Below are 23,494 nucleotides of genomic sequence, written 5' to 3'. Positions count from 1 at the left end.
CCAACCTTAATGATTCCATGATTCTGTGAAAAGCACCACAGAGCAGGGCCATATAGGTGACTAAGCAGGACCTTAGCATGTCAAATGCACCTCATTGTGCCACCTCCTGGAAACCAACATACTTCAAGGTTTCCAGCACACAGAAGGAACAGACTGCATGGATACCCACAGTCATCACGGAAATCTAAGCTAGCAGCAAGGTACTGATGCTAATAGGCATCCACATGCAGAGGCTCTGTTGGCTTGCCACTGCCCCAGAAGGGCCTGAAAGAGTCCAGTGGACGGTTCCTGTATAAAGCCCACCTGCACGCAGGGACCCCCACTCTGTGTGCTTCCTCTTGCACACACAGCATTGGTCTGGCTGCAACTCCCAGTCACCCCTGCAAAAACTACACAAGGCAATGGATGAGTTATGAACAGGATCCAGGAATTACCCATTTTTAACAGCCTGGTCTGCACGGTGGTTCAACACCTGCTGCACTGCAGTGTGACCACAGCCTTAAGAGATGTTTCAGCCCATGGGATAAGCACGTGTGTATCAAATACTTAAATAATCTCACAAAGCCTAAAGTATTGCATGTACATTTGATGTCATATGTGTGATCAATCACCTTCTTGAGTCAGACTCTGAAAAAGTCTATCGACATATTTAGGGCCAAGGTGAGTGGGAGACTATTTAATGAAATGAACAAATGAAAAAGCATCAAGGAAAGATAGAGACTGAAGCAACACAGTAAGAAAGCATAAAATACTGTTAGCTACTATGTTATAAAGTAATAAATAATGGAATAATGGTATAAAGATGACAGGTCAAAAGCTATCTCTATCGAAGCCAATATTACCATTTTCAAGATCCATTGAAGACAGTTTCTGCAACTGAGTGCTAAAGGCACCACAAGTGTCAAGACTCTCCTGCTCCCATGACAGGCCAAGAGAACAGGCTTTGGCCATCAGCTGGGGCAGGGACAGGTGAAAACCACACATCTGATAGATCTGTCAGAGCTCTCTCCCACTCCCAAAGAACAAGCACGGACTGTGTTCACAGGGAGCACATCCGAGCAACAAGGTAAAAAATTATCCTTTCAAAAGAATTCAAGGCTCCCATAATATACCTGAAAGCAAGCAACCCAAGAGTGAGGATTTTACATGTGGCGATTTCCCTCCAGATGCTTGAGACTATTTCAAATTAGACCACATAATGTTATCATCAGCTTAAGGGTGTGTGATGGTACTATCCTTCATTCTTTGCTTCCTCCTAAAAACAATGTTCTTCTGCAGAGTGATAGCGGAGCAACTACCTCTAGTATTTGGGAGGCACTTCATGTTTTAAAAGCAATGAACAGAAAAGCACAACATATTCATACAGAGGCCATAAAATAGATCAGACTTGAGAACATCACTGAATTTGGAAATATAATGACAATAAACATGCAATATTTTTATGAACCATAACAGTATATGTACTCAGGTGCTTTGCATTCATTTCAATATACCTGAAGAATGAATAAGATACTTGTCTACTAACAACATGCTCTAAATAGAAACGTAGCTTAAATTTAAAATACAATTGCTAAGGCAACATTTAAAAATTTAATTGACAACAGTAAGGATATAATTTCAATCAATTTCAACCTACTAGCACATTCTTCAGAGATAGAAAATACTTCTGAAAACATTTCCATTTAAAAAAAGAAAACAATATTTACTGGTTCAGACAGCACACTGAATATCTTTTCACCTCAATTCAGATATACAAGTTTATACATAATGATGCTTACTCACCTGATCAAAAAAAATGAGTCTGCTGACAGATTTGAAAATAAAAACTATTATACAATATTTACATAACAGTCACTAAGACAAGAATCTTGGAAGCAGAATAATTAAAGCATAAGTGTAAAATGCCATCTAAGAAAGTGGCTCCAAGATATTGAGGATGAGAGAAGCAAACCATTTAAGCTGCAAAATTTCTAAAATAATCCAAGATGGTGTTCTTTGCCCTTGATTACAATTGACTGTAAAGATTGCTCAACTCATTTTAGGACTATGCCATTGATGACAAATGAGATATTTTTGCTGTGACGATTATTCACGACAACTGTTTTTGCTGCCTGATCTAACAACAGCGCTCATGTTTAATTTCAAATAGAAAGCATCTCGTGACATCTTTAGGCCTACTTTGAAACTATACCTCAACCAGGAAAATTAAAATTACTCTCCTACAAACCACAAACACAGCAACTTGCCAGCCGAAAAACTCAGAACAACAACAGTAACACATAAACAATTTCCTAGTCAACAAGAAAGTTCCTCCTTCGAGCACGCCAGTCAGCATGTCACTGCAGTGACTATTCTTACCTAGTCCTATTCTGTTGGGACTTGTCTCTCGACTGCATCCCTGGCTCCGAGGGATCTTGCTGCGCTTCTCTGAAGATGATGGCACTGGCTGGACTCTGGATGTTCCACCACTCAGGCCACCATAGGCGCTTCCTAACAGCTTACCCGGAGAACTAGACCGGCTACCAGCTAGAAGAGAACGAGAAATAAGGAAAAAAACTATTAAAGCCCCCCAAATTTTTAAATACTCTGACAGCAAAACGGGAACACAATCAGCTCTGCCTAAGAATTTGATCCAAATCACTCAGAAAATTGATACTAGTGTTCCCCATGGGCTTTCAAGGAAGACTGGGGGAAGCCCATGGACAATAAACACTGACATCAGCAACCCTGCCTGTATGAACCACGCTGCCCAGTTGGGATCAAGACAAAAGCAGATACAGCAGTGTACAAATACCCCAGCTGGCTTTACGTGAGCTTGTGGAGGTGCCATGAGGAGCCTTGCTGCAGCAGCATGGAATTCACAGGCTGCTTCACCTCCTTGTTGAAGCAACACGAATTAGCCTGTTTGGAGCACTCTGCTGCAGCAAGCCAGCTTCTGGCACAGGTAACCTGCTGCAGGGCAGCTCGGGCATCTTCATGCTACACTGCAGTGGTGGCATTACTTTCCTGCAAGAATTCAGTGAATGAAAATTTTAAAAATACCATCTCAACAGCAGCAGATCAGCACAATAAAGGGTAAACCAAGTGAGCCTGTCACATTTGTAGAGATACTGGCTTACTTGGGTCTGACTGGTTAAGCTAAATTATTTTAGTTATTTTTCAGCTGGAGAAAATTTTTAGCAAGTTGAGTAGTTGGCCTGTTTTTCCTTGTCTGTTTGACTAGTCCATGCAAATTTACATTTCTGCTAAGCCATGTTGTCTGCAAGACAGTCTACTAACCAAGACTTATTTACATAATTACATTTCAGTTGCAGCAGATACTTCTGATAGTCTTGCTAACTCAATGATTGAGTAACACTTTTTTCTGTGGATCCTCATTTGCTAAGTTGCTTGAAAATTAGCAATGCTAGCTTAAAGGTAGCCACAAAGAGCTGTGAGAATAACAGATTCAAGATTCTCTTTTGCTTCTTCAGCTATATAAAAGTCACTGAAAATTTGCTGCTGCTATTTACCATTCCCGACATACTATTTGTTTGCTAAAACAGCCAGGAAAACTATATTTGAAAAGGTTACAAGAACATACTCGGGCAAGCTCGCATTCTGAATCGATATTCATGTTGGTCTTTCTGAAAAGTATCTACACATCCCAAAAATTTCAGTTCTAGATACTATTACAACTAGCAAGAGTTAAGACTGTTCTTCTGTCTTAAGAAGTTATGCAATTCTACTAATCTGATGGGCAATACCATAACACATGTATTATTTTCACCTATGTGCCCCCTGCAGTTTCTTGGCCAAAACAATTCTGAAGCAATCACATCATACACCCCAATCCTGTATGTGGTGCTGGCTCCCCCACTCCCCGAAAAGTGAGAATACCTGTGACAGATGCCAGCCATACAGCATCCACACCCTGAAAGCCAATACTCCTCCAACTTACACTGCTGCAATCTCTCTGGTGTCAGCAGGGTTGTACTGTAGTAACTGGAAGAATTTAGCACCTGGAGTTTAAGCTACAGCAATGAGCCAGTCTCCATATGCAGAATGTATGCTTACCACGTTTGATTACTATGAGAAAGCAAGATCACTTGCCATACACATTTGAATTTATGATTTTAATAAAATGCTTTTTAAGTCTCATAGTTAGGAAAGAGGGAAGCTAAAAGCTTAGCAGTTAAATGTGAAGGAAATAATGTAAGAAAGCAAGAAAGGGAAAACGTTTCTTACCACCAGCAGGATTAGCTGATCTGGATCCTTGATTATGAGGGCAGACCAAAGGACAGGCAAAAAGTGGATTAAAAGACAGCAAGACAATACAGCGTTCAGCATGCGGTTTATGCTATACAAATACAGACAGATTTATTCACAAACATGTCACTCCTAAAGCCTCTGCAGAATGCAGTGAGTTAGTGTGCAGATGTGACTAACCATTTCCCAACATTGATCAGCTTCTTAGCTAAATGTGAACCAACACTCTGAGACCCAAGTGCTGCTCTAAATTACACCCCAGCCCTGTCTGCAAAATTGCAACAGGGTTATCCACTGTGTGGACATGGAGAATTTGGTCCTGTGACCGTATTATATTTGAATTCCTAAGTTATTTTATGCAATGTTTGGCTTAAGGATAAAGTTCACATCTGGTTGGGCTAGGCTGGGATTGGGATTCAGCAAACTGGACCAAGGGAGAAGATTCAGATGTGACCATCCTAAAGCTTCATAAGACCTTCTATAAAAAAATTAAGCCCATAATCTTTGAAACCTTTGGATACTCAGTTATTCTTTAAATATTTCTGGGACTTGCCTCATCTGGTCTGATAATTTTTCAACAAACTACGTTTAGGGAAAAAGGTAATTTCTGGTTTTGGATTAATTTTACATTCAAAACTGAAGAAAACAATTTAGATCAGCATATCAAAGCCCAAATTCCTTCATGACCTCAATGTAAAGATTTGGTCCCATGCTGAATATACTACTACTCTCTTCAGCTCTCCCAGCTTAACACAATGCTATAAACTACTTCCCCATCCTTCCAGCATGACAGAGCAAAGCAATGAGAGCATAAACAGAGCAGGGCTTTTAAATAGGGGTACAAAGCAAGGCAAGTCCTCAGGACAAACAGGTCTTTCCACAAACCCCACCTCTTCTTACCCGCAAGCTTGAAGGTCCTCAAAACATGAGTGGCTTTCTCCCTCCCCCCAATTCTTTTTAGAGTTTGAGTGACAAAATTCTCCTTAGATACACAAGACAAATATGCAGCAGCACCGTATGTATGGCTTCTTGGGGAAAACCATGCCCTGCCACTAAGCCAGAGAGCAATGGGTCACGTGAATCAGAGAGCAGAACCACCTCCCCCATATCTACACAAAATAGGTAATGTCCTATTTTAAATTGATGCCAAATCCCATTAACTTTAGACAGCCCACATGTTACACATACAGAAATACAGCCACACAAGCAGGACAAGCTTGGCAGGGCAAGAACCCAGGAGAGCAGTCAGCTAGACACAGCGAGTGTCTCAGTGGGACCCAGTGCAAGTTATTTAATCCTACACATCAAGGCAACATGAAATTCTGCACCACAGCTGGTAAAAAAAGGCAGCAACTAAGCACTCGGATTTGGGAACTTATTTGTCAGCAGAAGTACACACTGGCTGAGCAGGAATTTGTTTTGTTACATGTCCAAACATTATTAGCAGAAGTGAGCCCAATCCTCAGCTGACACTACTGCAATTCAAGAGAAACATATTAATATCTATTTGTTCTGCTCCCCTAGAAATAAAACACTTCTTACGCTGGGACTGGGAAACCACTTTAGCCCGGCTGCGGCCTCGGGTATCAGCAGGCGTTGATGTGACGCTTGTGGCACTGCCAGAGCTCTGTCTCCTTGTACGAATCCGACCTGGAGGAATGCAAAGACAATCAGACTGTCAATAGGTTTCTTCCAAAGACAGCAGCAGTTTCTAACATACTGTTCTACGCTTGTAAGGTTGCTATACACACAATTAAACAGGGTACAAAAGAAAAATTTTACAGGGAGAGGCAACATCTTTATTTAGACTGGCTGAGATGCAGGGCAGGGAGTGGAAACAGTCACAGTCCACAAGTCCCAAAAGTTCTTTGCTTTCTGTAATGCTATCAGCCAGTTTAATTAAAAAATGTTACCTCTCTATAGCCTTTGCTTCAGTTCTATAGTAGCTTCTTTACCAAGGATCGACGACAAAAATTTCAGTCTCCTAAATGCTGCTTCCTATATCAAATTATTACTCTCTGACAAGGCGATCACTCTTTTGGAGATGGGTGTGACAGGTGCCCTCACGAATTCCATCGCTGGGATTTCCAGTTGGCAGTTTGGTGCCTTATATCCTGCTTTACATGCACAGGCTGGCATGCACTCCTGCGAGAGTCCGTCAGTGCAGCCTGACTACGCTTCTGTTTCAGGCTCATTGAGCCTTCCCTGCTGTTTACAGATCCCTTCTATTTATCCTGAGATCAGTGTAACTTTACTTGTAATGGAGAGTCCCATTTAACACAATCAACATTGTGGAAAAATGATTCTTTGTGTCTGCTCTTTAGTTAAGTGGAGAATGGGTATGAAGTCTCAAAGTGTTCTTGGTCCTTTTTCCATCCTTTCCTCATGAAAAAGCCACAGAAATTTGAGCTAGAGAAGCTTACAGGGTCATCAGTTCATCCCCTTCCTGGGGCAGAGCTGTTTCCTACAGAATGTTCTCTCCAGTGCTAAGCTTCAATTATCTCTGTCTAGTTAATGGGAAAGAAATAATTAAGAGCAACACAATCAAAGCCTCCATTAGTACTTTTCAACAACTCAGTTCTCTGCCAAATCTGAAGCTGTTTCTCAGGACTCATGCCAGTGCTATCCTGCACTCAGAGAATGACTTCAAGTTTTAGGCACAATAATAAAAGGAAAAAAACCACAACAGGTAAGAGAAGAGTCTAGACAACTGTACCCATCAGTTATAGATATGCATCTCCTGCCCATTGTCTCCACCATAAGCACACAGAGAAATATGAACAGGGGGATATACACTTCCCAGGGGGAAAAAAAAAGAATCACGTAAGGTACACATGCAGGACGAGACAACGGCAAGCAGCCCAGGCTGAACGGATTGAGAGCTCTGTTCTTCTGAGCTCTCAAAATATTCATAACATGGTCTGCAAGCTTCTGAGAAACACAAAGTGACAAGGAGATGTTTAACTTTGAGAATAAAGCCTAGACTTTTTGCAGGAGAAAAAGCATAGAAGACAGCTGAACTTCAGACCTCTCTACTAGCATCTAGTTTTAATATAGCTCAGTAGGCAAGGCAGGTATCTACATTCCAGTGATTGTTTGTAGATGAGACAGAAGAAATAATTAGCATAAAACTGGGAAAATATAAACAACTCACTTTTAAACTACTGGCTCAACTAAAACTCGGAGCACGTCCATGTGGGTCCAGTCTTGAAACTGGCTGCTGAGGTCTTCCTACCACCAGCAAGGCTGCAGATCTCTGCTCTAGGACGTTATCTGCCCCTTACAAATGGTCGGCCTGACACACATCCCAGAGACAGCTCTATAGCTTGCCCCTCGCTGGCTCATTCCCATCCTTCCCAAGTTCAGCACACGTGCAGCTACACCCAGATGAGCAGAGCCACTGTGCGACTTGCCACAAGGCGCATACCCCATGCCCCACCGCAGGCTTCAAAGCAGGCGCGCACAGGGAAGGAGGCAGAAGGACCTCGCGCTCTTGTCAGAAGCCTCAAGGCTTCCTTTTGTTTCTCACATCAGGAGGGCAACACAGGTGGCAGCAGGAGTACAAAACAGTAACACAAGAAGTTAAACCGGTCTTAGGAACCAGTAATGGAATTAATTTACATCCTTCCAGAAGACCAACAGAAAGTCCCGGGGGGGTAACTCAAGCTGAAATTCAACGTTACACACAGTAACAACAGTACTGGAAACCACATTTAGTGGTGTGTATGGGCCAAGAATAGGCAAGAAGAGACTGATACCGCCTCCTTTTATGCACAGGCCATTCTCAAGATCCTCAAAATTTTCTGTTCTTCCTGCATGTCCTAAATCCTTTTTTATTGCTTTATTAGCAAGTGACTAAGAACAAGGAGGAAACTGGGACAATATGTAATGTGACTCTGCACCTTAGGAAATGCAAAACCTAAAACAATTTATAAAAAGAAACCAAGGTTAGCTTCCAATACCAATTTTGGGGGCTTCAAGAAAGAAAACTGAACCAAAGGGTCAAACTTAATTAACATGTGATTATCAGCAGCATTAGAAAGAGAGAGCTCAGTCCTATTTTGAAACTCCTGAGAGTCAGTGGACAGACTCCTACCAACTTCAGTAGTTCTTGAATGAATAAATGAATACATGTCCAGGAACAAAATTCTGCTTCCTTCTGGACTGGTAGATTTGCACACTGATTTTTGGCCTAATGGGTGTCAGAGAGGACAATGTGGGATGAAGAGTTGCTCTTGCACAGGAGAAACAGAGTCCCAACACTGATACAGGTTCTCTCATCCTTCTAAAAAGGCTGACAAACATTTGAACTAATACTGCACTGGACTCGCATTGTGCAAACAACAACAATCGCAAAAACTAGAAATTCATGACATAAAAATTATGTAACGGTACAAACACTGCAATAGCACAGTAGCAACCCACCTTAGGAGTACCTTATTTTTAAAGTCCACGGGATGAAGTAAAACATAAGGGGGAAAAAAGCCTCTCAAATTCAAGGTCAAACTCTTCACACAGTTACAAGGAAAAGGTGCCATCTGATATCACTTATATGCATTCCTTGAAGCATGAATTATTAATAAACTTTCCAAAGTTTTCTTTTCTGAACTTTCAAAAACTATGTATTTATTTTTTCATACAGGGAATTAATTGTACTTGCAGCATACAAATGGTTAAAACTAAGTGACCCAAAGTTACTCTTCAAGGAAAAAAGATAGAATTCTAAGTTTTTCGTATCCAAGTACAGTTTTCAGCTGTAAAACAAAAACTGACCAACTGGAACTCAAAATTGATTTAGGAAAATCTGTATGAGAGAGAAAACCGTGAGATGGACCTGGGATGTTTCATACATTAACTGATCTTCACACACATGTGCAACTTTTAAATTAGTCTTATGATATCCAAAACCTATTTGCTTTATAGTAATGTGAGATGAATCACTATCTGTCTGGCTTGAAAATCTCAAGGTTTTTAATATACATTATACCAAGTACAGCTTGTATATACAGAAGTTCATCTATACAATACAAATGTCTCTACTACATTCCCTTAAGGATTTAATCTGCAAACAAGAATCTGCATTCTCAGCCTGGAGTTATTTGCACACAGGACTATGTGTGGCTTTATGCTTATCACTCTACCCCAGACAGAAAAACTAGTTCAAGCAAGACTGTGAATAGCATATCAAATAAGTTATTCAGACTACTTTTGTCATTTGTTGAGTTGTTAAACTCAAGCAAACACCTCCCCTCCCAAAACTTCTTTGCTTTCAAGGGGGTTTGTTTCCATATCTAGCACACACTGCAGATGTAGCAATTCACATTTCATAATCATTATTTTTCTGCTGCTCTTAAAATAATTACTGCATCCTGACAACAGCAGCAGAGCAAAAGAACAGATAAAGACTGCCCCAACTAGTTTCCAAAAACCATAAAAGTATTTCCATAAAAAAGCCCTTGATCTAAATTTGACATGTGACACATCACCATTAGGAGAGAAAGTATTTTGAAAGATGCCATATAAATGCTTTGTGTTAAGAAACCATTTCTGGATATTTTTTTTTTTTTTTTTTTTAGGGGGAATTCATTTCATTTTTTTGAAGTTACTGTCAGTTTTTACAACAAACAATGGATCAGAATCAACCTTGAAATGTCTAACATATGTCTAAACCTAGGAAGGTTGTTTTGGTTTTTTTTAAAAAGGAACAAGCAAAGGAAGATCCTATGATAACATTTTTGCATTACAAAAGGCTTCATCCAGCAGTGATGTTCTGAGCTCCTCTGGGAGGATACTGCAGCATCTCCATCCCCAGTGCTCAGAACAGACATAGGCTTTGTGAGACCCAGCCTGTATATTACACTGAAGAAAATGCTTTCTAATAGTCTAGAAATGGTATATAACAGCTCCACAACCAAGTTTAATCAGTTCCATGCTGTGAATAATGATACCTACAATCACACAAGTTATATAAGGAAGCACTGGGATAGTAATGGTCTCTCCATGGAACATGTTAATGCATTTAGGTTACTCAGCATTGGGTTTTTCCCTCCCTTGGAGGAAAAACATTCCTGAAAAATGCATCTAGGACCCACCTAGCTGTGCCACTCCTAAACGACACATGGACATCTGTGAGACAAGCCCACATCAATTAAAAACATGCTTTACATATAAAGCTGTAAACAACTTTTTACAATGAGCATGGTATAGTTTCCATGCATATTTAGCACAAGCCCAACATTATATTAGTAGAAGACCTGACTCCACACCATCATTTCCTCTGAGAAGCACTCAACCCTTACTGAAAGCCATCAGCATATGTTGCCTCTGGGTTTTGCACAAGAACTCCCTCCAAAACAGAGAGCTGAGGTAACAACAGAGGCACCACTTCACCCTACACCAACAAGCACAGGCAAATCAAGTCAGTACATGTAAAGAGATGGACCAAGAGAACAAAGAACCTACTACCTGAGCATTTCCATTTAAGATACCGTGTTCAGTCAAACCTTTGAATCATTCCTTGTCCTTGAGGTCAAGGAAGAGCTTTAAGGCAGAGAAGAAAACAGTAATGGTGATTTCATAAACCGTGTTACTCTCAAAGCCTTTGGTAAGGCTCAAGATGTCCAAGGAAGATTAGGCTCAAAAAGAGTGATCTGCTACTTGAAAACTATAATAAACCAGATTTTATTTCCCTTCTGGTGAATAATACAAACTATTAAAAATTGTGCCACTGACTCTGGAAACTGCTGATTTTGTTTTAAACTTGCCGGTTTCAGGACAGACCAGCATTTATGCTTCCCCCTTTTGGGAAATGCTTGCCTGAAAAGCTTGTCTTCATGCTCACTTTTGAAGAAAAGGCAGCCAGATAACAGAAACACTCTGAACTATTTTTCTGTTCTGAAAGTCAGCATTATGCACCTCTTTTTAAATATTCCTTGAAAAGCTGGTTCATGATATAACAAGCAGAAACTTTTCTGATGTTCTTTTTTAATCAGGCATAACGTGGATTTAGGGCACAACTGGTACTTACATAGCACTAGCTGTGAAGGCCTGATCAAGATAAGGGTTTAGATCTTACAACCTTTCTGCCTGGAAAACTCTTAATGAAGTTCAAGAGACACCCATAAATGAAGCATCTGGGCAATCAAAACATAACTGTGCACTGCATGAAGAGACAGCCTCACAGCACGGAGGCAGCAGAAGACCTGCACAGATTTGGGTGGTATACAGACTCACGCTACCTTTCCATGCAGAAGTGCATTTCAACAGCATTTCTCAAGTGGGGTGACACTACTTAAAACCAAAGGACTGATACTCAGGCTCTTGTATTCATGCCACTGGCATAACCCACTCTTGCTCCTGTTTTGAGATGTCTGGCTCAAAACCAAAACACTGAGGAGAACTGAGGGCAAAGCAGATGGGAACTGCCAAGTTCGCACAATGCTGGCTCCCAGCTGAGGGGAAGGTGCAGAACTTTTACTCTGCGGCTACAGAAAACCATGATGGGAACCAGACTTCAGATTTAATGTCAAGCTGAACCACAAAAAAAAACCACAGGGATTTGCTCTTAAATTATTTATTGGTGACCTGCAAAAAACCCCAGGGGCACGGGTGTAGATGGAATTTCTGCTTTATGTTCAAAGATTATCTCTTGCATTTCCAGGGCAAAAGACCTTTCTCAGCCCTCATCTGTAGGACACACCAAATCCTGAACAAAGGCTAGTTTTCCCTCAACTGTCTCAACAAAGGAAAATAAAGACAAAAAGTTCCAAACAGTGATTAAACTCATCCTTCAAGTGCTCTGACTGTAGTGTGCCACATTGTTATAATCCTCCCTGATCCCCCCCTACCCCCCCCACCTCCCCCCCCGCAAAAAGAGAATCCTACAGCAAAAAGAGGAAATGAGATCTGGTATTTAACACGAAGCGGATGACAAACTACATTTCTGAAAGTTCATCTCTCAATCTTTCCCCTGAAGTGACTTGCTGGTTTCTATTACAGATTTTTACCAAATCCAATCTGCTTCCAATACAGCCGAATTGAAAAAAAACAACCAAAAAACCTAATCAAATAAGAAACTACCCTTTTGCATGATAAATAAAGCATTTAATAAACTGAAAACAAAGGTATTCCAGAGGACAGCTGTTGGAACAGCCCTCCACAAATATTATAGCCTAGGAAAGGATTGAGAGCTGCACAGGGTATTTAATAAATTATTATTTATTAAACATTCAATTTTTAAAAGTTAGGCTAAAAATAGAAAGGTTTGAGAACTGGGGGGAAAGGAAGAAAAGAAAAAGAAGGTCAGCAATGAATAAAAAACCTAAGGATTACAACAATCTGGAACTTTCATCTAACTTGCTGTTGAGGTAGAAATGAAGTTGTTTAGGTCAACTAAATATTCCTATCACTGACAGATCACAAAGCACAAACACTTGCTCATGATCCAGAGCCAGTTCATCTCTCAACACCAAGATTAAGTGACAGTTCTAAAGATGGTAGAGACCCTTCCAATAATAGGATGGAAAAAAACCATACACCTCAACCGCACAGCAGCACCATACATGTCAACTGCACCATGGCACTTCTTAGAATACCACATCCAAATACAAGCACTCATCAAGGATATGAGGCACAGTCCCACACAGACAGTAATAGATCCCTTGAAAAGAGACTTGCATCAGGAAAAAATGGGTTTCTTGGGGGTGTAGTGTCTTCATTATGTGTAGAAGACATTCTAGTTTTCAACTCCTGTCTGCCTCAGAAAAAGTGACTTCCCAGTGATCTTTTTTGCTTGAGAAAAATAAAGAACAAGCTTTGACAATGAGCCAGAGAATGAGACTGGGAGCCCTCCCAAACTAGCTGGCTCAGTGTTCTCAAAAAAAAAAAAAAGCCTTTCCTCCAACTATCTCATATGTAAGCAATCTCACTCAGTTAACAAAAAGAGAGAGCTCAGGTTCTAAAAGGTTGACTAAATATTCCTTCCCTAGAGATCATTATTTATTGTCCTCATTTTTCTGCCATGTGATCATCTCATTCAATTCTCTCACTGCCCAGTCTCTTCCCGAAAACATTTGGCAGTTGTGACCTGAGCTTTGGACGGAAAAACACAGCAAACCTTTACACATCATGGAGCAAGAAAACACAAGCCCTGTGTTGGTCTTTTGGTTGGGTTTTGTTTTGAATCTGTGCACAGGTCACCTTCAAGCAAAAGCAGTGCTTTAAATACAGAGACCCACATACAGCTTTGTGATCAGAAGTCAAGTCATAAAAGCAGACTAGTGCCCATTAGTGGCCTGAGGAGCTTGAAGAGAACGTGAAGAATACCCCATGGCATCAAAATGAGCAGGACAACCATGCAACACTTCATGCAGGTCACCAGTGAATATGGATGAGAACCAGATAACACTTTGAGAACAGAGACCAAGGTAGGGTGGTACGACTGTGGACACACCTCAGTTACACAGAGAGACTGCTTACCCTCAGTTTTACTGGTAGTACCATCTTTAGGCAAATTAAAAAAAAAATAAGGAAAGGGTTAATAGGGAAAATTAGTAACATCAACAGAAGTGGGCACTGTATATTCGCTAGAGAAATATGCAAAAAAATTAACACAATTAAAGAAATGAAAAAAACTTCGAGCAGCAAATCAAAGCTTAATGTATCTGAAGAATATGCTGCAGGTTTTCCCTCCTGCAATAACCAATCTTTGCCAAACTCCATTTTCTTTCTTTGCCTCACAGGAATGTGCAGGTGACAAATGTCCTTACTAGCTCAAAGGAAGAAGGTGCCTTGAGGAGCAGCCATGTTTGCATCGCTTATGAGTGTATTTACCGCTTTTCTCTTACAGTCTGTTTTAAGAGCAAGACCAATGCTGTATTCAGTCTCCTGACTTCAAGGACAAAGCCAACTTTAGCAGATACTTCTCTACCTCTTCCGTTCTTCCTTATGACACAGGATTGTTCAAAAGCAGTTTTGCCACTGAAAAATGGTTGCATCTGTAAGCTCAAAAGCATGCTATTATGTCATCAACTTCATACCCTGTGTTATGTCTTCACTGCAAAGTATCTAAATCTTGAACAAGTATGAACAATTTAAATCAGAATAAGAATTCAACTTCTGAACCAAATACAACCAACACATTTAAGCCAAGGTAAAATACTTCAGACATGAAAGAAACCTGTCTACAAAAGGAATCTATAGAAACCATTCTTATATAAGTCACCAAGCATATTTTATCAGACTAAAGACCAAATGCTCTACACTAAGGAGAAGCACCTTTTCAACTGACTCAGTGAAGACAATCTACACAGCTTGAAACAAGATCACTGATTTCTTATTTTTCCTCCTTCTTGTAAAGGTAAATCGATGAGAAGTCTGGAATTAGATTAGCATGAAACCAGCAGAATGAGAAACTAGCTCAGATTGTCAGCTCTGCTCATAACTGAGTTGAAGCTCTGCCCATCACTGCCTTGCATTTCTTCCTCCATGCCTCCTTCAACAGCATCTCCAGTAAAGAAAGATCAAATGCAAACTTTGTTGTAGGAAACCCTGGGGCACCTGAAAGTGATATACGATGCTTGGAGAGAATAATGTCACAATGCTATAATCCAAAAAGAGTCAGCATAAGGAACAGATATTTATATCCTGTGTGGTGAAATGGGAAGTCAAACTTCTTCTCTTTGCTTCTACATCTCTCTTTTGTGAAACAGAAAGCGATCAAACTCAACTAGGATGTACCATTCAAAGCATAAAACAATTAACGGGAAACCAGTTTCAGGAAAGGAGGGAAGGAAGAGAAGGAAAAGAGATAGGGGGACACGTCAGAAGGAATTGAGCAGTGTTTTCCTCAACAACGTCCCAGAATTGAAGTAAGATTTGCTTTTCCCCAGAAAGAAGAGTGAGACACAGACTACCGTACAATTCAAAAACTAAGAAGCTGCTTCAAGTCAGTTCTGTTGCAAATTTTTTCCTTAATCCCAAAGGGCAAGAGATCACACACTGATCCTGGAGAGTTGGTAACTATCTCAGAGATATGTTCTTCTAGTTAGGGTTCATTATTCAAATAAAACTACCAGGCACTTTCTGCTAGTAAAGAAAGCTAACTGCAAGAGTAGGAGAGCATGTAGATTTACCTAGTGATGCGTATGAGCCTGGGGGCAAGGCTGCAGCAGAACTGAAGGGGGTGGATGCTCCAGAAGACGTCACTTTTGACTTGGCACTAGCTGCTGCATTCACATCGACGTCACTGCGGGATCGCTGCAGAGATCCTGGTGTTGACACAGATTTTGTACTTACTGTAGATGCTGCAGATGGGAGTGGAAGATCCAGAATAAAGAAGATTAATTTTTTGAGCTGTGTGCTTCAAAGAGTCTGACAAGCAGTTTAATGTACTATTTTTAACTCTCCCTGCTGGCACTAAAATACCTCAACTAAGAATGCTTTATCAGGGCAATGTGGGCTTCCCCACACTTCCTGCAAAGATATTTCAATGCTGACCTGATGCTACCTCTAAGAACTTTATCAGACACTAACCTAAATCCTGAGATCAAAAAGGCTGCCAGGCCAGTAATAAATTTCTAACAGAACCTAGATGGGAAAGTTCAACCACAGTACTCATTACCATCTTGTGAGTTGCTGGCCAAAACAGACCTGCAGGTCCTTCAGTCCAGGTTCTAACTAACAACTTCCTTCCCAGGACCTCATCTTCTCATGACGATTGCTGTTCCCACCACTTATGGGAACTTGATGCTTACCCTCTTAAGCATGAAGCTTGTCCAGCTGCAAGCAAATGTGCATTTGTGTGCACAGTCAAGTAGGTTCCACACCAATAGCTCCTTGCATCAAAGGTGTCAGCAGGGTGTCGTGTATACACAAACCAGACAGAACCCGACCCTAGTCAGGTGTAGAAGGCAGCTTATCTTCTACCAACAAAGTTTTGTCTGTTATATTGTATATTGAAGTTTACTATTTATTGTATGCATTTACTTAGGACAGGAAAGCTGCACCTAAGTATTCCACCTAACAATAAAAACAGACTAGCAACGAGATGGAATTTAACACTGTAGGACTTAGTGGAGGCATCGCCTGCACACAAGTGCTGAAACCACAGAGAATAAATGACAGAAAATTGTAAAGCTGAATGCACCATTAGACTATGAAGCTGTATGTCTTAACGTCAGCAGTAGTTTATTCCATCCATTGCACAGCTAAACATACCTTGGCTACAACTTCCAAAGCTTTTTAAGCCTTACCTTCAGGTACAAGCAATAACAGATTTACTAACTTTCAAAAGCATCATTGTATCAGCAGTTGATGCACAGAATGTGGTGTACAACCCAAAACTAATTAAAAATTTTACATAATAAGTTGCCATTTTAAGGAGCAGTAAAGAGTGATCAAAGTTGTTCTTTCATATCCTAGTGTCTGAAATTCTCATTCTAATTCATCACACTTCCTCAACAACACCTGAGTGCATTTTTCAGCTCCTGTTCTCACCTCTAGATGTGGTACTTCCAGTAGGACTTCTTTTGGCAGACAACGGACGGCTAGAATTTAATATAAATATTTATTAAAACAAAACTGTTATTTAATAGTCATCAGTAACAGTGCTACTCTGTTCCCTTGGTACACAACCGAGTTAACAGTAAGTTATTTATATACAGGAATAGACTAACAAAACTTATTTAACAAATACAGCACCACCATGAAATTCTTTACAAATCACTAAGAAAAAAATTACCATGCACATTACTTGAGGAAGAAGAGATTTTTAAGAACATTTTTTGTACATTTAAAAAGTTACACCAATAAGTTAGATATTTTTCATATAGGTCTAACACTTAGGCTCCAAATATCTGCAATTTAAGTTCACTGTATCTCTAAGAGAAGCTAACATACATATATTCAACACAAGAGTAACATTGATTTTGCAGTTAAAACTCAAATTTCATTTAGTCTTTTTTTTTTTTTTTCCTCTTACATGGAAAGAGGCAGACTTACACCTCTAAACACAGAATTTGAATCCAAGCGTTGTTTTAAGCACACCTTGAAGGAATTACTAACAATATCTGCTGAGCACAAAAAGCTTCCTAGAAAATTATTTATGGTATCAAGATAATGATTTCTTTTTTTAAGACAGTAGTGGGTTTTGACGCCTTTTTAATAATAAGTTAGCGTAAAAAAAAAAAAATTTTTTGCAATAACCAAGCGTTGAGGTCAAACAATGACCAGATCAGACAAAGCAATGGATGGCTCCCTCCAATTCAATGGAGCTATCTGCAGTTGTTTAAATCAAGAGGTAGTGACATTGAAGGACTTACTTGAGACTCTCCTGGGAGCTGGAGGAGGAGCGATCCGACTGGGGCAAGGACACGATGCTGTCAGAGTTCTTCAAGTGTGACTGCAGGGCCTTCTGGTAGGAAGACTCCAAGGTGTGGTACAAATGCTCTGCCTCCCTGCTGAAGTGATTGTGGAAACCCCAGTAACACCTGAAAGCAAGGCACAATACTGTGAACATTTTCTTGTTGTATTTTAGAGGGCAGTGGCGCACAGGTACAGTCAGAGCCCTTTTCACTACTGGCATTAGTGGGCTCATCAGCCCAGTTGCGTCAACCACCTACTGCCCCTATGATGCACTTAAGACATATCACTTTCTTCAACCCATTGTGTTGCTCAAACAGCTACACAGAAGACAAATCAAATGAAAGTAAGAAAAGAGGAATGCACCATTTGGTGCATTGTGAAAACACAAGTAGCCAAACAAAGCTTTATTACAGAAGAAACCTTCATCCCTCTGGCTGTCTACTGTACATGAGAAATGGTAGACCCAACTAGACTAATACTAGTTTGGGACTGGGTGCTCAACAGCAACTTCAAAAACATGCCAAAAGCAGAACACATATGCATGGGCCCAATTCAGGAAAGTTCCAGCTGCAGTTGTTTTCTTCCTAAGTTTAACAAACAGCTCTCCTACAATGCTGCAGACACAAATCTTGTGTACTAACTTGAGGCTGTTGACTGTCTTTTGGGGAAGAAATAACAAAGAAAAGGAAAGAGATGCTCCTATAGACTTCCAATTAGTGCCACGCTGAAAACAGAAGAACATTTTAAGATGAGAGGAGAATTCCTCTCTGGTCCAGATCTCCTGGCTGATGACTAACCACCATTCACTCTCACCACAAAAGAGATGAAAGCGCTCAGCACTTTTCAGGGGATAACTAACAGGCAGTTTAAGAGTAAGATCGCTAGCTCAAATGAATCAGGAATTGTTTGTGTGTGACAGCCAGTCCTCAGAGCCTCGGAGAAGTCACATGCTTTCTCACATCACCAGGAAGAAACAAATTTCTGTCTTACAATCAGCCACCCTGTTAATTAAGAAACACGGGAAGAGAGAATTAAGCATGCTCTCTGAAGTCTCATGCCATTCTCCTTGTTGCCTGTTCAGCTTAACTGGTCACCTGCTGTGAAGTCTCAGTGCCTACTGTATTTTTCAGTGATGGACACATTCCCTTTCAAAAGGATTTAAGCAGTCCTCCTGTGAAAAAACTCTGCTTATAACATAGCATTTAGATTAATAAAATTTATTGTTCATTGATTTCATATTTTACAGCATCCTCTTTCTGAAGAAAAATGTTCCTGTAGCGTTCTCTTCAAAAGAGCATGATCCTAGTGTATCAGCATACTACCGTAAGTACACATATATTAATGGAAATGGAAGATATCTTCAACAGAAGAAAATTAATTGCAAATATTAAAGTTTCTTGTAGATACACACAAAGATATTATTTCAGTGTCATAAAATATTTCCTTCATTTAGGATACCATTTAGCAGTGTATTAGCACAAGGACACTTATTTCAAGAGTGACAAATAACAATAGACTATTTTGATTGGAACAATCATCCAACTCCCTTACCAATTCAAGGGTGACCAAAAATTAAAGCATGTTATATGGGCATTGTCCTAATGCCTCAAACACTGACAGGCTTGCGGCATCGACCACCTCTCTAGGAAGCCTGTTCCAGTGTTTGACCACCCTCTCAGTAAAGAAATGCTTCCTAAAGTCCAGTCTAAACTTCCCCTGGCACAGCTTTGAACCATTCCCATGCGTCCTATCACTGGATCCCAGGGAGAAGAACTCAGCATCTCCCTTTCCACCTCCCCTCATCAGGAAGCTGGAGAGAGCAGTGAGGTCACGCCTCAGCCTCCTTTTCTCCAAACTAGACAAACTCAGAGTCCTCAGCGACTCCTCACAGGACATTCCTTCCAGCCTTTTCACTGGCTTTGTTGCCCTCCTCTGGAAACATTCAAGGACCTTCACATCCTTCTTAAGATTGTGGGGCCCAGAACTGCACCCAGTACTCCAAGGTGAGGCTGCACCATCGCTGAATACAGCAGGATAATCACCTCTTTTGACCAGCTGGGTATACTGTGTTTGATACACCCCAGCATGGAGTTTGCCCTCTCGCCTGCCAGGGCACACTGCTGACTCCTTACTGAGCCTGTTGTCAACCAGCACCCCCAGATCTCTTTCTGCAGGGCTGCTCCCCAGCCACTCCTCTCCCAATTTATACTTGTGCCTGGCATTACTCCGTCCTAGGTCTTGCATACAAGCCAAAAAGAAAAGAAAAAATATATTAGAAATAATTTTTGTACTAAACAGAAGAAATCTCAGTTAACTGCAAGCAACAAAAACATCAAAAAGAAAGACTAGGTTACTAGTTCTCAACTCTAGACTCTTGAACAACTCAGGTAAGCATTTTACCTGCTCAGACAGATAAAAAGGTAATAAAATATTACAAGAACAAAGTGAAGCAAGCACCATTAGAAGATACTATACATATATAACTCAGCCCTATGTGATCACCTCATATGACATTCTGAAGTACACACTCGCATTAAAGCCATGGGAAAGTTGGCATCAACTGCCAGAACGTAACTTGTCTGGACTTTAGTCTCCAACATGCAATACCACTGACTCACAACACAGCAGAGGCAAAGAAGGGGAGGAAGAAAAGACACCAACACCAGCTTCCACTTACTTTCTTGCTTCTATCCTGGCTTCAGAGTCTGCATCATGAATTCCCTTCTTTATCGTTTCAGCTAACACTGATATGTGTCTGAAATAAGAAAGAAAACATTATCCAGCAGTCCCAAAAGATGCACCACACTTATAAACAAATGACTAATATGATTTTGCCTTGGTCTCCAAGAACAAAGAGTTCATCACATCCTCCCATTTCCATGCAAGATCCTTTAGAGCCTTTATTTATTTACTCTTATGAGTCAGTTTTATTTCACCCACGTTGCTGACTAGGAAAAGGCAAGCAGTATTCTTCGTACGTCAGTCTTTAGTTAGCTATTGAAACTGCCTGGGTGCAAAACCACTCTCTTAAACCTTAAATAGTCTTGTGCAGTCTAGGGCTAAGGAAATTTTGTCCCACTCTCTTTTCCCATAATTACTTTCACTGTTCATTAGCTTGAAGTACTGTAGAAGGCTCAGAAGCTCCTGATAGATGTGTAGTACCCTTCACCTCATCATCTCACTTTAGGGTGCAAAGGGGGGCGGGGTGGGGAGCAGAAATCTCTTGAGTTCAGGGATTCAGCCAGGTTTACCAGGGCTGGCAGAGGAGACAGACTCACCGAACTCTTTCTGCCAAAACTATAGGAATGAATAGTGTGTGTGTACATACAGTGCTTTTTTGTGCAAAAATATCTGCTAGAGCTACCTGATATAATCTCACCTCCTAGATTATCCCCTCTCCAGGATTAACCTCCCCAGACCTAAGTAGGAGAGAATTAACCCACTTGTTTTCAAAGCTTACCTTTCTAGGGAGTGCGTTTGCCACTCCTGCAACAGCAAGTCTAAAAATTCAAAACAGCGCCTGAGAGAAGAAAGAGAAGAAATGCTGAGCTCTAAATTAACAGAGGCACACTGACTTTGCCATACCTGCCTCTGAACAGCAGCCATCTTTTGTTATGAAGCTTTTTGGGACATTAGGATTCAGTAACAACCCCAATAAAAACATCAACATCTCTACAAACGCCATCAATGAACAGTCTGAAGGCACCTCCCTACGGAGAAATCTGAAGAGAGGGCTGACATAAAACAATCCAGAAAGCCCCCTTTTTCATTAAACAGGATACAAACCCAGAAGGTCCATGCTACTGATACTTCGTACCTGTTAGTGCAGGCTGCACAGGGAAAGTTCACATTTAGCTTCATAGGGAGACAGATTTTTTCAACTTCAATCTCCCTTCCTCATTTCAAGAAAATAAGGCACAAGTGTGCCATTATTTGTTCAAACTCAGCAACCACAAAGCTCTTCTTTTTGTTTAACTAGAAGAGAACTAGCTAATCTAGATGGACCAGGCAAGAGTCTCCCAATGAGGTACTGGACTGAAGTACACTTAGATTTTAAGTGCAGAGAAGACCATTAGCACATCCAGTCCAACATCCAGATGACACTATCACAGAACACTACTCGTGCTGACTGGCTCAAAGAAAGTGTGTCGCTATAATGGCTAGTAGTGGGAAATAGGAACATGTCTGTAAAGAAGCCAAAATAGTATGATGTTATAACGACATGTAAACACAGACTAATTTAAAGAACATTTTTCTTTGAGGAAAGTGCTGTAGCTTACACAAGATAGCTGACTGAGTTTGATCCCAACTCATGGGGGAGAATGAGATGCATTCTTTACTAAGTGTGTATATTAACCCTTTTCATGAATAAAAACAGATACATGAATGTTATCAGAAAGTACATGTGAACCTATTTACTGGTAAAAAAGAGAAGAAATTCAAACTAAATGCTCACCTTCTAACTGCAACAGACTTGGAGGTACAATTACTGGTTATGATGGGTATTAATCGAGGGATGTGCGTATGCTAGAAGAAAGCAAACAGCAAAACCAGAAAGAAATCTTTAAATCACAGTTCTATGGAATGAAAGGCCATCTCCTTCAGCCACCCTAGCCTAGTATGTAGATACTTATTTTTCTTCAATCTTAAAAGTAGAACTCCTAAATAAAGGAACACCAACAGTTATGGACAGATATTTTTATTATTTAAAAAAAAATTTATATATTATCTGTTAAAATACCTTTAACAGACGTTTTATTTTCTTCTGTAACGACAGGCTCCAAGTGAGTCAAGGAGCTGAAGTCACTACAAGAGGATCTAAACTGTCAGCAGTGACAGCTTGAGATATCAGGCTATCTACAGCTTCGCCAATGAATCACTAGGCAGAAGTCACGTTTGTGACCTAACGGCTTTAGGAAATGCGCACTGCCTGTGAGGAGTTTTAGAGCATAACTAAGAGGACGAGTCTGTCCTGCAAGGCAGGTTTAAAATACATTCAAAGAAAAAAGTTTGCTCAGCTCTTAGAGCAATAGAAATATCTTACTCTGCAAAGAAACACTTTTCCTACTATTTTGGCAGGGCTTAACCGTCATCATCTACACAAGGCTGCGTGACATGTCCGACAACCAAGCTCAGCCCAACCAGAAAAGTAGATTAAGCACTTAATTTCATTTTCACTGCAGCAACATTCATGTTTTCTCAGAGACACTACGTAATTTGAAAATGGTAACATTTTGTTCTCTTTTGATGTATACTTACTCGAATGATTAATCTAACTGCTACAACACCCGAAGTGGCCATGACTTTGGCACTATTCGGAATTAGATTAAAAATTGTTGGCATGATGGCTTCGGCCCCATGGTCAAACTTGTTTCCCAGAACTGATGACAAATGTCTGAAAAACAGAAAGAAGTCATGCTGGTAAGTGTGCTGAGGATTAAGCGAGTCAGACTTGTGCAGAACATCTGACATAAGCACATCTGATATCTCACTCTTCCCAACTGTCACACCCTCCCAAAGTCCAAAGGACAGAGAACACCATGTTTCAAAAAAAGAAGTTCCTTTACTTTCTTTTCAAACTTACATTCTACATTCATTTGAACTGTGGAAAACAGTAAGCTCATCAAAGTAAATGAAGTAACTAGCAGAGCTAAAAATTTATTATCAAATGGCACGATTCTGAAAGAATGCACTTTCCTGAACTTGTTAGTCTGTATCACAGTTTCTCTGAACCTGTCTATTTTGCCTTAATAAGCACAAATTTCAAAAAAGCTGTTAGAAACACTGCCACGCCCTTTTTCTTGAAGCATTTCACTAAGGATAAACCATCAAAAATAAAAACTAGCTCAATCCAAACCAGAACAAAACATACGCATTTTCAGCT

General features: G+C 40.4%; 1 protein-coding gene across 1 annotated transcript in view; it reads right to left on the bottom strand.

The window, feature by feature from the left end:
- Window positions 1–2,358: 2,358 nt before the first annotated feature.
- The window catches only part of LOC104617866 (CLIP-associating protein 1), a gene marked incomplete at both ends in the record, with an annotated part of 63,867 nt that continues 42,731 nt past the window's right edge, over window positions 2,359–23,494 (bottom strand). Inside the window, 11 exons of the mRNA XM_010283301.1 lie at window positions 2,359–2,526; window positions 4,228–4,254; window positions 5,791–5,898; window positions 13,726–13,749; window positions 15,381–15,551; window positions 16,744–16,793; window positions 17,568–17,735; window positions 20,288–20,365; window positions 21,071–21,130; window positions 22,067–22,137; window positions 22,870–23,005. Of these exons, the coding sequence (XP_010281603.1) occupies window positions 2,359–2,526; window positions 4,228–4,254; window positions 5,791–5,898; window positions 13,726–13,749; window positions 15,381–15,551; window positions 16,744–16,793; window positions 17,568–17,735; window positions 20,288–20,365; window positions 21,071–21,130; window positions 22,067–22,137; window positions 22,870–23,005 (1,061 nt within the window). The remainder of the gene's footprint in view (window positions 2,527–4,227; window positions 4,255–5,790; window positions 5,899–13,725; window positions 13,750–15,380; window positions 15,552–16,743; window positions 16,794–17,567; window positions 17,736–20,287; window positions 20,366–21,070; window positions 21,131–22,066; window positions 22,138–22,869; window positions 23,006–23,494) is intronic.

The sequence above is a fragment of the Phaethon lepturus genome, unplaced genomic scaffold (genome assembly GCF_000687285.1).
Source record: "Phaethon lepturus isolate BGI_N335 unplaced genomic scaffold, ASM68728v1 scaffold16833, whole genome shotgun sequence".
Lineage (NCBI taxonomy): Eukaryota > Metazoa > Chordata > Aves > Phaethontiformes > Phaethontidae > Phaethon > Phaethon lepturus.
The sequence above is the reverse complement of the archived record's forward strand: the minus strand, read 5'-3'. Positions and strand labels throughout refer to the sequence as shown.